This window comes from Haplochromis burtoni, unplaced genomic scaffold, assembly GCF_018398535.1.
Source record: "Haplochromis burtoni strain Fernald_Lab_line unplaced genomic scaffold, NCSU_Asbu1 Contig_87, whole genome shotgun sequence".
Taxonomy (NCBI): domain Eukaryota; kingdom Metazoa; phylum Chordata; class Actinopteri; order Cichliformes; family Cichlidae; genus Haplochromis; species Haplochromis burtoni.
The window spans coordinates 111,968-126,906 of NW_024582448.1; the positions used below are offsets into that span (position 1 = coordinate 111,968).

Genomic DNA, 14,939 nt, shown 5'->3' on the forward strand with positions numbered 1-14,939 from the left:
CTGATGGACACATTTCTTGAGGCTTTGAGTGTCTACAAGACCAAGAAGACATATGCCCTCCACACAATATCATAATCATTACAAAGTCTGACAGTGATCTAACAGAATAAAAACTAAACTCAGCCTGGTTCTGCCGGAGGTTTCTTACTGTTAAAAGGAAGTTCTTTCTTCCCACAGTCGCCAAAGTTCTTGCTCATGAGTGATACTGTTGGGTTTTCTCTGCAAGTATTATGCTAGGGTTTACTTTACAATATGAAGTGTCTTGAGGCGACCGTTGTGATTTGGCGCTGTGTAACTAAAATTGAATTGAAAATTGAAAACTGTAATAACACTGAACGTCAAAAAGTCGTTTCTTAACACCGAAACTTGACCAGTGAAAACCAACAAATCCACCATAGAGACAAAAGCTGCACTCTCATACTTGTTTAACCTTAATTTACTTCACTGTCACCCCTCAAACCTCCTGATCTCAACTCCTTATAGGATTCTTAGCCCCAATAGTCCTGATCCAGATACCTGACACAGTGTTCAATAGCAGCATCTGACAGGTACATGCGAACCCTGGAATAAAATCACAGCTTTTCTAATGAGCAGGGCACTGACTCAGCTGCACAGTCTGTTTGGTTTCTTCATAGATCCATCTTCCGGGTCACTCATTTACAAACCAGCTTCAGCAGATGAAGTGAGGGGAGGATTGGCAGGAGTGCTGCCAACAGGGTTTCTCAGCTCTCTTTCGCCAATTTGTGCTGGTGTGGATAAATGTGAGCCAGAGCGCAGTTTGACGGGTTTAACAAGCAATTATTACGCATTAGCTCGAGCAGATGTTCAGGTGATATATGTAAGAAGGAAACTGTGGTGGATAGAAGGTCTGTAGACTACATCTGCCAATCACCGGTGAATTTGTTGTGGTAAATATAAGAGACAGGCACCGAGGGGCAAGATTATGGCAGAACCATCAAAGATCAGGAGTCCACGACGTTTCCAGAGTTTATTTTCCTTCCGTAGGGGAGAATGTACAGACAGGCAAAAAGCAAGGATATCACACTTTGCATTTTATATCCAGGTCACTAAACAAATATACACAGAGCAAAGCAAATATGATCATGGTCTTTCTGCCTGAGAAACAGTGAGGAAACTTTGGGCGATGTGTCACAAAGTCTTACTGAGCACTCGACAGGGCGGTAAATGTTTAACTTATTTAAAAAAATAAAAATAAAACAGTCAATATTGGAGGAAAACAATCAAATAGATGTAAACTTATATTTTAAAAAGGGGGAAATAATAAGCTTCATTTGATTCTGAATTAAAATACATTCAGGTCCCATTGCACTAAAATTCCATGTGAACATAAGATGAAATAATAAAACACTTGTACAAAGAATAACCGTGCAGATAATAAGACGACTGTGGTCACGACATAATCTGCTTCAAAATAATAATAATTAAAAAAAAAAAAAAAAAAGGCTTGTAACACCGTCACAATACACCCTGGACAACCTCCCATGATCTTCACACAGTTCATTTAATTAAAAAGGAACAAAAGTTTTCACCGTTTTTACTCTTGCAGTACAAAGAATAAAAACACCCAACACGTCTGTACCGCTTCACTCATGATTCAGTCAGATCAGTGAGACTCACGACGATTTACAGCCAGTTAAGACAGACGATGGATGTCACACAGTGACAGGATAACTGAAGTCTGCGTGCTCCAGCAGCTGAAGCTAGGATTGGTAGCTTTAGCATGTGAGCCACAGAGCAGCCAATGGAATGTCGGGGTGGGCGGGATGATGGGTGGCGTCAAGCACCAGCCGCTGAAAATCCACACTGTGGCAGGTTTGGGCACAGCCAGCACAGTGACTACACATGGTTGGAAAAATACTCCCATTAAATAACCTTTGTGCTGTGGATCGATAACCTAGTTAATCGATTACTAGAAGTGCTGGGATGTTAGAAGCGCTGGAGTGTACTGCTCTTTGCGTCATCTGTCACAGATTGTCAGGAACTCATTCTTCAAACAACACTTTTAGCAGGAAGAATTTTTAGCTTCAACTTTTAGCTGCACAACAAGTGACGCTAGACAGACCTCATGTATTTACAGATGTATGTCTCATCAGTGAAGATGAGACAACTGAACCTCCTACCATAACTACAGACCAGTTTGGTCCAATGGGACAAAGCACCTTTCATGAACTCAAAGAGGCACCCTAAATAAAATCGAGTAAACTACAACACTTGTTATGAAGATAAAAATAAGTTTAATTCACATTTTGAAGTCTGTGACTCTCAAAGAGGCCTAAGTAAGAAACGTTCTCATTTAGCTGGAGATAGTTAGACCCTTACAGAACAAAGTTGGCTGGACGTTTGCAGCATTTGGTTCCCAAAGTAGACAAAAAGAAAACACTGATTACTGTAAATGCTAGTGTGTAAAGGCTTTGGCAGCTGTTAGCAGCAGCTGTCAGTAACCCTTTTCAGACACGCTTTAAAAAAAAACAACAACTTTCATTTACAGGATCTGAATGTTCCCAATTTAGTTTTTAGATGCGCTCCATACAGACATATTTTGATGACTTTAGTCACATTGGCTTTGCGTGTATTTGCATCTACTCCCACTAAGAAACATTTGGGTTGGCGGTCTGATGCTTGCTGGTGGAAAACAGCCACGTTGTGACGGTGGCGTCATGTTACATCCCACCAGCAGCAGTAAAAACATTAAAAATCTCTAAAAACAGTTTTTGTCTCAATTATAACATAACTATTCAAAGCACTGAAGAAGAAGAAACCTATGTTTGAATTACAGAATACTCTCACTTGTTACCTATCCCATGTCTGAAAAGGGCTACTACAAACTACAAAGGTTTAGTAGTCTTAAAAAAATTAGGCGGTAAAACATAATTCTAAGGGCAAAACTAAAGTTAATGGCAGCAAAAATAAAATCTGAGTAATTAAGACAATCTCCTACACACAAACAGCTGATTTGATACTGCAGCTTAACTGTCAGCGTGTTTTGCAGGTGAAGCAACACCAGCTAAAATAGTTTATTCCACATGTAGCAGCCAGGTGGGGCCGGGCCGGGCGTCGCTTTTAGGGCACTGTGCGATGCAGCTGTGGAGCTGCTCCAGTGGCCGGGGCTTGGCACGACGGCGTTTGATACACGACGTGATCACATAAGACAGCGACGATGGATGGCAGGTGAAACACACACCACAGATGTACGCGGCACAGCTGACAGGACACAGCACAGAGGGGATGAGAGACGAGGACACGGGGAGGTGTACGACGACAACACACTAACAGGTGATGATGGATAGGCGGCGAGCTGCTGAGCCGTGACAGCTGCCTCTCTGTATGAACACACGCCCTGCACCACCTCACTATCTACATTATTTTATTCTTTTAAACGTTCAGAACAGAGGAGGTGTATCCTGGTTGGGGCATAGCTTTGCTCCTCCGTCACTCTGCCTCTTTATGTTTCACGGGGAGCAGACAGATTGGAACTGACGGAGGAGAAGTGATGGAGGAGCAGAGTATAAACACCACTACCAGAGTCATGAGATATGCATAAGCTACCGCAGCATGTTTGGAATGGAGGCACAGGCCATGAACGAGACACGTTGCATGCAAGACCGGGCCGTTACATTGCAAACAGAGCAAGTTAAGGCCAAGAACAACACTGATACATCCAGCTCTCCCCTCCTTCTGCTTCCTCTGTCCTCCACTAGAAGCCAAAATCGAAAACAATGCGGTCTTCGAAGATGGCGATGAGCAGCATGATGGCGAACCCAGTCAGCATGCCCAGGTTCTGCAGGATAAAGTGTCCCAGCTGGCACCGCTTGTGGTCCTCACTGTCCCCGTGAAGCATTTCTGGCAGCTATAAAAGAGACAAAGTAACCAGTTGGGATAAGACTCAGACTTTCTGGGATTAGCATTGCAGATCAGGAGGCAACGAGAATACGAGCGACTGCCCGTGTGTGGGAGAGGAGACGGAGTCGGGGGACAATTATCACTCTGGGGCTGTGGAGCGCGCTCAGCCAACTCACCATATCCACCAGAGCCACATAAAGGAACATGCCAGCTGTGATGGCGAAGATCCAGTTGGTGACACTGTGCGTGTACTGGCCCACCGCGGTGCCAATCAGCATGCCAACGTAGGCCATGAGGGCGGACAGCAGATTGTAGACAATAGCCTGCTTCACCGACATCCCGGCTTTCAGCAGCACCGCAAAGTCACCTGTTGGCCAGAAGACACACTCGTTTAAACAACACACACACACACACACACACACAGTGTGTGTGAGGTAAAAGCAGAATGACAGCTGTATGTCTGACTTCTGTTTACCGTCTGAAGAGTGACATGCTCTTTGTGGAGTACGAACTCCTCGGTGAGCAGCGAGGCTCACTTCATGTAGTTTTATTTATTTTTCCGGTTTATTCCATGACTCACTTCGCCTCAGTGATGAGGTGAGCTTGTTCTAAACAAACCTTCCCACACGCATCCACCACCACCACCACCACTTTGTCTTCACATAGGTGGGGAAAAAAAAACCAGAGCCGCACTTCATATACTTATGATTACATATGCATGCAGTAGCCTCTCTACCGTCTTCAATCATCGCCGGGGCCAAATGCGAGAAGAGGCCCGAGTCTCAGCGGAAACGCCCTGGATTTGGAGAGAGAGATGAATACTGAGAAGGGGGGTGGCCTACATTTCCTGCGCCGTGTAACAAGCGGCCTCTTTTCCTCGCTAATTACCACAATGAATATATTACCACTCTGCTCTCATCCATCAATCAACCCCGGAGAAAAGAGGAGAGAACTTAACAGAGACGGTCCACGCACACCTCGCTTCACTGGCATTTTTTTTTGTCAGCCCCCCTCTTCAACTTTTCCTACTTCCCCCCCCGTTCCAAACCGTCAGACACTCAGACACGCCTGCTGCCGCCTCATCTACCGCAATTAACACACCCATCACTGCCAATTAGTTTCACTCTGGGTGGTTAAAGAACCCTTATAATCATCATCTTTTCCATCCAGCTGCCAGTCGGGGGACAGTCTTTGTGTTGAGGAGGAGCTGAGAGGTGCACTTGTCAAACTGCTGCGTTTGTCTGACAAGCTGCCCGACGGGGGTGAAGGCACGACAGCGAGCGCTGCTGAAGAAACGGGCACCGAATCAACAGGAAATGTGAAATTACGCGGGGACAAAGGGACCGAGCTCGCATATCTCCACATACCGCTCGAGACGGTGCTGCAGCAGTTAGCCATCTGGAAACTTAAAATAGAGAAAGGATTTTTAAAAATGTGTTCTTTATATATATATAGATATCTATAGATAGATCTCTATCTCTCTAGATATAGAGATAGATAGATATATATGCTGATTTTTTTATTTTTGCAGACGGTCATTAACTGGTACTTTCTGCTAAGCGCTTTAATATTACAGACTCAAAAGCCTGTTTCTTCTCCTTTACTCATTTTCCCTCTAAAACACAACAATAAGAGAACAGGGTGCTCTTGATCACCACAAGGGGAGGGGGCAGCCAGACAAACCTAGGTTATTATTCACCAGTTCACACGCAGCGGTAATTGACACTAGTCTATTCATCAAGAACACAAACGAGGCAATGAAGCTGCAGCACAATGAGACACATCATCAGTACTGATCTGCTGTGGACGGGCCGATTGTCTGTCTTCTTTGCCCCATCCTCTTCCTCTCTCTATAAACAAACCGGCAGAGGAGAGCACTGCGGCGTTATTTACAAAAAAAAACAAAACAAGCATGCCTGAACAAAGCTGTTCACTGCTGCTGAATCACAGTGAATCACACGGCTCCTCAGAGGAGGATAGCTGAATGCAAACGAGAGCACCGGCAGCTGTATTGAACAGCGTGTGCCAGGCTCAGTATATCATCTGCTCTGACAGATATTGGCGAATCATCTCAGTGCCGTCGTGTGAAAGCCATTAATTTACAAAAAAACCCAGCATTTTTCTGGAGTGAAGAGCACAGCGCTGATTATTGACGCCACTGGTTTCTTAACAAGTTTCAAGGGACGGAGGGTCGCGAGACTCGCTCTGATTCAAGTTTCAGTTCAAGTAAGACGAGAGCTTTTCAGCACGAGGCGGTGATTTAGACGCTGATTATCATTACGGGAACCAAAGCCTCCACAAAACAGCTTTGTTCCACTTGTTGAATAAATGAAGCGTGCAGTGTCTTGTGTGTAATGAGTAAATGAGTTGCTTTTGACAGTTTTATTTATTTTATCCCCCCTTCACAGTGTCTTAGTGCACGTACCGAGTTCATGAGGTAATTCGTGGCAGAAAACAGCCACTGATGTGCTGATGCCACCTGTCAGGTTTGCACTGAACGCAGCGCCTGTAGAGTTCAAAGTGTCAGAGAAAAGAGAAAGAAACAGACCATTAGAGGAAACTACAGACTGCTGTGCATCTACCAGTTAAATATTAATCTTCTGCCAAAAGACTGCTGGTTCAAGCTTCAAGCTTGGTATATAAAAAAAAAAAAACAAAAGCAAAAACTGTTCTGCGGGAGACCAACAGCACCGTGTTTCCAGACTTCAGACTTAACATAGACCCATTAGGCCTTATTTTCTGTCAGACATGTGCCGTTACATGACTGGATGTTAATATTAAATGACTAAAGTAAAGAATTTCATCTATTTAAAAGTGATCTCAGATCTAAAAGCTCAAGCTTTTATAAACTCTAAAACTAAAAGCTCGAGAGACAGATATGGGAGCTGGGAGTGATGTCATGCCCAACCGGACTGCATTCCAGCATAGTCCTCACTGCTTTCCTCATCTAATGGGCATCATTTGGAAAACTGCTGGTATTTCAGTCTCTGCTTTCAGTGCCACTGGATTTAAATCCTGTATACTGGTGAGTTACAAAATCGTGGTACCTATGGCGAGGCCATCGCTGAAATTGTGCATGCCGTCTCCCATGATGACCATCCAGGCAATGCTGGCTATCCCAGCGTCCTTCATCTCCTGATCCGAGTGGCAGTTTCCTCCATGAGAGTGACCGTGTCCGTGCGAGTGCTTCTTGGTTTTACGTCCATTCTCCTTGGTGGGGGACTGACTGAGGTTTGCGGGTGCCAGCGGCGTCTTGTTGGTGGGAGAGTCGGGCGTCTGGAGCTCTGTGAGCTGCGTGTCGTTGTGGCTGTTGTCGCAGGAGACAGCTGTGCTGTCAGGGTCTGGCAGAGGGAGGAAATGTTAACGGGAGGACCAAAGGAGCTAGAGCTCGGGACCTGCTGTAAAGATTCACGAACAAACACTAACCTTCATTGAGCGGCTTAAGGTGGAGCCACTCTGCATCCGAGCGCCGATTTAACTTATGATCTGACAACTTCCTGCCAATCTTGCCCTCCTCATTCACCTTCTTCATGCCCTGTGAGCAACAATGCTCATTATATATATATTTATACACATTTCTTACACTGTGTTGCTTCAAAAGAGTTTGAACAAAAGACAAAACCTAAGGCAGAAACAGAGGTTTGGCGTCTGATAACGGCCCACTCCATCACCTGCAGCTGGATCAAGGTAACTCACCCTCTGGTCTTTGTAGTGCTTAAACATGCCAATACAGTGTTCGATGATGAAGAGGAGGTAGATGCCGGCCAAGGCTGTAAGCCCCTTCCACACTCCATCAAAAGCTGTTACCATATCTTCTTCCTGGTCGGCACCATGTTTGCTGTGATCGTGCTGCCCTTGAGACTGAAGACAGGAAGAGGAGCAACAGTTGACTGAGTGACACATGACATTCACACATTCATCAGAGCAGCGTAACCTGGACTCACTAAGAGGAAACAGATACAAAAACTGTTCAGTGGAACTGACGTTTTCATGTCATCGACATAAACACACAAACACAAATGTGACACTGTTGTACAAAAACAGATGCTATAATTCTCCACAGTATACAAGTTACACATTTAACACAGAGTTAACAGTTGCTGATTTCCTTTTCTACATAGATGTTAAGGCTGTCAAGTCTCGCGTCAGGTCAAAGGTGACATAACATTTGCAATAAATTCTCAAGATAATTTTGATTTTACTCAAAGGGTTTTTAATTCTATTCTAATAACGTTTAATATAAAGAATTTCTCTTTTCTTTGACTTCATTAAATGTCTGTTACCATTTCACAGCGATAACATCAACGTGTTAAAATTAACTCAACGAAGCCCGAACCATGAACAAACTATATCAGTATTTTTTATATGGAGCAAGCAATTTAGTTTTTGGGGGACCAAAAAAAACCCAAAAACACACTGATGATCTGGAGGTGTCACAACTCACAAAAACTCAGGTATCAAATATCACAATGGATGTGAATGGAAGTCGTTTGTGGTTCAGTATTTAAAAATGAAGAAACATGAAGCCACTGTTCTGGTTCGATTCATTTCCACTGACGGAGCAAGTTGTGCTTGTAGTTTTAGGCTCTTTGTCACAAAAAGGTCATTTCTGTTACCACTTTAACCCACTTCCATCGATTGCACAGGGGACTTAATGAAGTTTCCGCTAAGGCACCACAAAGACATTATTCCTGTGTTTAGAAGCTGCCGTCTGTCTTTTGTACTTACGTGAGGCAGCAGGTGAAGGAGAGCGTCACCACTGAGCGTGCCCACTGCCAACGCTACCAGAAAGGTGAGCAGGAACTTGAAGCACGATTGCTTGAGGATGGGCACGAGTACGACCCCCAGCAGAGACAGCAGGCTGATGATGGTGATGGACACAAATCCCCAAATCCAGACCCACACTGGAGGAGGAAAAATAAACACAATAAATTAAATGATAAAATATGAGTATTATTTATCGGACAGCTTATTTTTTCCCATTTGTTTGGTGAGGACTTTTTATTTTAGAAAAAGGTACAAAATAAACGCTTTCTCCCGTTTCCAGTCAAACAACGAGAGACGACACCATCAGCTGCAGCTTTATCATCACATGGCTCCTGGCTGCAGGTGTTTTCCCCCACATTGTTCACACATGAAGGAAAGCATCCTCCAGAGGTTTTAAATCCATGTGTCCTTGTGATGACACACGATGCCTAAAGCAAAAAACACGAGGTGACATTTCAGCAGAATTCTTCTCGCCTCATTTTTCATTCAAGGCCAGAGTCAAGAGACGTGAAGCGCCAGAGAAAAAGTGAGAAAGGTACACTATCATTTAAACTGTCAGTCGAGCTGTCAGGCCAGGACGGTCTCAGAAGCGAGAAAAAGTTTTGTCGTCAAACACGACAAAGTGTTTAATGTGGTATGAAATTCCATGTCGCACCAAAGCTGGTCCGTGCTCTCTAAAGCGATGCTGGTCCTTCACTGCTGACATTCACCTAAAGGACATCTATTGACTGAAACACTTAGTGCATGTAATGCACATATTACAGACAATTGACTTCAGGGAGGCTATTTGAGAACCATGACACGAAACACAAACAACACATTTCAGAGACTTTTTTGTTAACTATAGTTCGATGTAGCAGCTGTTTGTGAGGCCAAACAAGTTTTCTCCAAACTGTTTTCCATATGACAAACTCTTTAGGTTTTGGTGGAGCTTCAGTCATGCATACAGCCGTATCACAGGTGACACAGAGCCAGCAGGAAAACCCGACAGGCAGACCTTCTCTCCTCTTCTATTCGGCCCCAGGTGGCGGAGCTTTTGAAGACATGATCAGAAACATGTCTTACACCTGACGGAGTGGTCTTTAAAGAGGCTGAATCAAGCTGTTACTGTACCATTACACAGCTGTGGGATTTAAAAAAAAAAAAAAAAAAAAAACACTACCAAAGACATCTCTCCCCAAGCGCCAGGCTCACTACTCAGAAACAGGAGGCTGGAGATCCTCCTGGGGAAAGTATTGTGTACAAGTGGTGTGTCGGATGCTCGTAATTAGCTTTTGGGAAGCTACTCTTTTCCTCTGAAGCCATGAAAAAAGTCAGTATTTGACTGAGGATCTGTGTGCAATGGATTTACTTGCTGACGCCCCTTTGACAGTGGAGTGAATTCAGAGCACAGGCCAAAGCTGAGCACTGAGACTCTTTGAGCCATTTGGATTCAGGCTGTAACGTGCACGACATTGTGCTGATGTTTTTTTATTCCCTCATTAATTAGACCGACTTGGGCTAAAATCCTCATAAACCTCCCAACATTACTCTCTGCAGTTTATACCCCGTAATGACGGGCATGTTGGATACAGTTCACCAACATCAATTAAAAGGTTCTCCTCTCGCTGGCTCCTTCCCTCGGCTCTCCCTGTTCACTGTGTTCCCATACAGTACTTTGTGTAACACCACGCAGCGTCATCTTTTAGTTTGTTCAATTAACTCGTGCCTACAGGACTTCAGACTACTGGAAAATGCTTCATTTTGACATTTTATTAAAGTCTTCACAGATATATTCATCTTGGCCACAAGGCTCTGGGTGTGAACTGAAAGCCCGCCCACCTTCCATTTAAATCTTCTGTTTGTACAAGGCAGCCAATTGGATGAAATCTGGCTTAAAAAAAAGAGAGAAAGAAAAAAAAAAGCCTTGTTTGAGATACAGACTAAACTAAAGAGCTGAACAAAGACCCAGTTTAAGATAAATAAAGATGATTTTGTTTGTGGATGGTGATCATGTAAAGCTACTCAAGCTACTAAAGGTCCCCTTTAAAAACTTTGACTCCAACGTGTTCAGAAAAGTGAACAGAAATAACTAAATCTTGCCTTTAATTCGAAATAATCCTGACATCAAAATATTTCCTCTCAAACTGGCAAAAGGGCGTGAATGACGAAGGCTTCTAACACGCCCACTTATAACATATGATCGCTCCTGGGCTCGCCATGTTTCCTCACACTGCAGGCCGTGAGTCAGCACACAAAAATACCACAAAATGCATCTGGCGCACCCAAAGGATACCAGCCAGGGAGCATCTGACTGATCTGCACTGCCGAGATTCACCAAGGCCTCAGTGGTTTATTCATGAATCATAACATGTATATATGCATATGAATATATAAAATTTTTTTATGTTTTCTACAATTCTTTTCTACTTTGCTTCCTCCCCAAAAGAAAATATCCTTGAACAACAAAGCCAAAAATGTTTAATTCATAGCTTTAACGGTTCTCTTGGACCAAAGCAAAGTGTTTGCGTCCTAGTATGAGTCACTACATATGTATTTTTAATCCTACTTTATGGTAAGAATGATGGGAAAGCCTGTTTTTAGGCAACTATCAGTGATCAGAGTACAACAAAGAAGTTATTTCTCCTTCGTATGTTAAACTTCAAACTCAGTCCTGTGCAGATCGCTGCTGCAAAGAAGCAGTGAAGCATCAAGCCAGTAGCGGGCTTAGTAAAACAGGAAGGAAACGCTAATTTCAGGTAATCATACAAACAAGTTTTAAGAGTCACGTGACTTGTTGTAGGTCGGTGTTGTGTCAGCACAGCTCATATTTGTTGTGTATCCCTTCCAGCGTCGTCATGGATCTATTAGAGCTTCTTCGTTCAGTTAAAGAGAAAAGGATGCGCTGCGTTTCTGCAGAACATTTTACGCGCTCTACTCCCACGAGAACCTTTGAAAAGTCAGCACTCTTTGCTCTGTCGTCTGCAGCTCACTCAAACAGTATGCTGAACCCGGCAGCGAGCGCAGCACAAGCCACGTCCTGCGTGAAAGCCCCTTGAGGCAGAAGCTGCTCAGCGATTTGACAGAAAACCAGAGAGCGACGCTGAATATCAAGACACCTCCGAACCCTGGAGTTTTCTGAAGGTGGAGGACTTTTCCCTGCTGAAGTGGACTTTAGTTTGATGAAGGCAGTCACAAACAGAATCGAGTCGAGCTTGTCGCCCCCTCCTTCCTTCTCTCTTAATATCACAGGACGATCCTGCCATCTGCACCTGTGCCAACCCATACGTAGGAGTGAAAAGAAAGAATGCTTCTATTTAAAAATGGGCACAGCTTTGCAGAAGCCCACTAAATAAAATAATTAAAATAAATTTTTTTTTAAATATAAATTCATCTCATTCCTGCCCCGAGGATGCTTCAAACATCAGCTTGTATTTTCAACCCCTGAAATGCTGTTTTATTTTATTTATTTTTTTACGTATCTGCAGAAATGTCACGATGCTAGCAGCATCACGATGCTAGCAGCATCACGATGCTAGCAGCATCACGATGCTAGCAGCATCACGATGCTAGCCAAAAGTGGACCTTTGGGATTTAAGAATCAGTCTGTGCATCATCCTGGTATTTTGGGGCATTTTAGGTATTAGTAACTGTATAATTGTTACTAATAAGAAACCCTCTTTATTAGTCTCTGTAAAGCACTTTGAATCACCTTGTTGTTGAATTGTGCTATGCAAATAAACTTGCCTTGCCTTTATAATCACAACGGTGAGATTGATGGCCAAACCCTGATTGTTTGTTGCCAGCAGTTTTAGAAGCGTGACAGTAGAATTATAAGAGTTATTCACAGCTCAGACAACATGTTTATAAGAGCGCTCTACCTCTTGAAGCAGCAGACTACAGCTATTAGTCTCTTCAGAGCCGCTTTACTGAATCCACACATTACAAAGAGCGGCTCATCGTGAGACAAAACAGTCAATCTGTATTCAAATCTCTTCACTAACACTCACCTTATTGTTTTTATTATAACCACCATTTTCAATGTACATTGTATAAGTGAAGTTTTACAGATGAATGCTTTTCTATTTGTTGCTATCATGCGGAACAATGTGTAACCCTGAGAGGCAACTGTACATCAGCCTGACAGTCCATCGCCACATCACCGCAGGTCCTTCACACTCACACAGCTCATCTCCCTCTCTATCTCATTACCTTTATGCAGCTGTGGTTGTGTGGGCGGGTGTATGTATGTGTGTGTGCTTAGGCGTAGACATGGAGGTGGGCAGGGGGTTGCAGCAGGGCAATTTAAAGGCGGTGATAAGGGAACAGAGGAGAGAACGAAAGAGACCAACTTCTCTCCAATTACGCATCTCCTGTGAGCCACGGCTCAGAAAAATGGCCCCCGGTGTCGCTTAGGCTCTCCTAATTGGCACGGCGCAAAAAAAAAAAAAAAAAAAAAAAAAAAGAGGGGAGTGGGGACCAGAAAGAAGTGAACTGCAAATTTTCCGAGCTCCCCCGCGGATGCCGGCAGGAGGTAAATGAGAGGCAGCTCTGCAGCTTGTGGTGACGTCTATGGTTGAATCTTGGTGCACCATTTCTGAAAATCTAGCGCCTCTAGTTTTGCACTAATGAGGAGCCGTTGCTGCCCTTTTGACTTGTTTGTGCAGTCCTCCTCGTCATCGTTACGGTTTTAAAAAATTATTATTATTAATGTTTTCAGGGGCGGCACACTTTGGCCTGAAGCCCGTATGGCACAGGTTTCTCCAGGAGGAAGTGTGTGCTTAACAATTAAGGCACTTTGGGAATTTCTCCAACCTCACAGCTGAACTTCAGTCCCTTTCGTCTAATTCTGTCCCCGCTGTAAACCTATCAAGTGTAAATCTGTCTTCAGTCACAAAAGCCACTCCTCTAATTAAAAGTAAATCTTATGACCCAAAGTCACTGTGATGTCTAATTTGCAGCATGTACACAAAAACAAACACACTTACACAGCGGGGGTCACACAAAACATGAGAACTCACAAACTGAGACAGAACTCATTATGCTTTTCCCTAATTTTCTGTCATACACAAACCATTATAATGCTGGATGTTCATATTAGACTTGGCCAAAGTTTCACATAATGAGGTCAGTCCATAGACTAATCCCACCAAGCCAAAAGACTCCGGCTGCTCAATTACAGCAGAAATCATAACTACAGTTATTTTCCACAAATAATAACTATCTTCAACTGTTTAATTTAACACCATGCAGCAGTAGCTACACTTGACCGAGATGAACACCATGTCTTAAGAGACCAACACGGAGACAGACAGAGTAAACTGTTAATAATCCTTCCACAGGTTCACCAATGGTCATTTTGGAGCTGCACTAAACAGCAAGTAAGTCTGAGCTTTCAGGACGCCGCTGTAAAGGAAGAAGGTGGGTGTGATTTCTATAGAAACGCTGAGCTTTGCTGTGTTCCTGTTGTTAGCCAAAGTCTGAGGACAACTAGTTTTATTAAGAATGAGCTTGTAGTTCATAGTTTGACTTAATACCACAACTACAAAGAGATGCTGCTGCTGCTTCTCAGGAGTTTCTGATCCTTGGAGGTTAAAGTTCTGAATTTTTTTCCAGCCTAACCTTGAAAAGTGGCGTGATATCAGTCCTTGACTAAATCGAATACCTACATTTTTTTCCTTATGTTTTTCTTGTAAATTTAGTGTTTTAATCTAGAGATTTTTTTCTCATTATTATCCCCCTTCATACCTTCTCTTTGCACAGGACAGACACTCTGAAATAACTTAAAGGGAGGCTGGAGATGAACTCACACTGAACTTACAGAGGATGAGCTACACCGAGGCCCATTATAAGTTAAAGAAAGATTATTTTTAAACATGAATCATGCAAAGCTACTCTAGCAGAAACCAAGAAAACAAATACAGAGCTGGAAACGAGCATAAGGTCCCCTTTAACTGCCACAACGTGATTAGACTGATTATTACACAAGTTTACAAAATACTGTAATTCCAGATGGCTTTGTGTAATCTATTCTGAGATTTACATGCTGAGCCCACCAATATAAACACATTAATGTACCGTAAAGCGTAAATTCAAAGAAACCCAAAGATGTGCAGTCTGTCTTGTATTTTTGGTTTGCAGTAGCTGAGATTACTGCTCCTCCTTTGATTTGTAAGAAATGTTTTATAGCTTCGAGTTTTATTTCACGACCTGTAACTCATTAACTTTTAAACGCTATGATTTTATAATTTGCATTCCCATAAACCTGGAAACATTGTAAGGTCTCAGCAGGACTTAATACCGACCTTCTGACTTTATAGCTCCGCTTTTGT

The 14,939-nt window shown here is 43.2% G+C and overlaps 1 protein-coding gene across 7 annotated transcripts in view; it reads right to left on the reverse strand.

Annotated features, from left to right (window-relative positions):
• Nucleotides 1-974: 974 nt before the first annotated feature.
• The window catches only part of slc39a10 (solute carrier family 39 member 10), a 36,327-nt gene continuing 22,362 nt past the window's right edge, over nucleotides 975-14,939 (reverse strand). For all 7 annotated transcript variants that reach the window (XM_042222484.1, XM_014334698.2, XM_014334700.2 and 4 more), the window contains 7 exons: nucleotides 8,590-8,765; nucleotides 7,558-7,722; nucleotides 7,288-7,396; nucleotides 6,909-7,202; nucleotides 6,287-6,367; nucleotides 4,038-4,228; nucleotides 975-3,868 (listed from right to left, as the gene is read on the reverse strand). In XM_042222484.1, coding sequence (XP_042078418.1) covers nucleotides 3,716-3,868; nucleotides 4,038-4,228; nucleotides 6,287-6,367; nucleotides 6,909-7,202; nucleotides 7,288-7,396; nucleotides 7,558-7,722; nucleotides 8,590-8,765 — 1,169 coding nt within the window. In that variant the 3' untranslated portion in view covers nucleotides 975-3,715. The remainder of the gene's footprint in view (nucleotides 3,869-4,037; nucleotides 4,229-6,286; nucleotides 6,368-6,908; nucleotides 7,203-7,287; nucleotides 7,397-7,557; nucleotides 7,723-8,589; nucleotides 8,766-14,939) is intronic.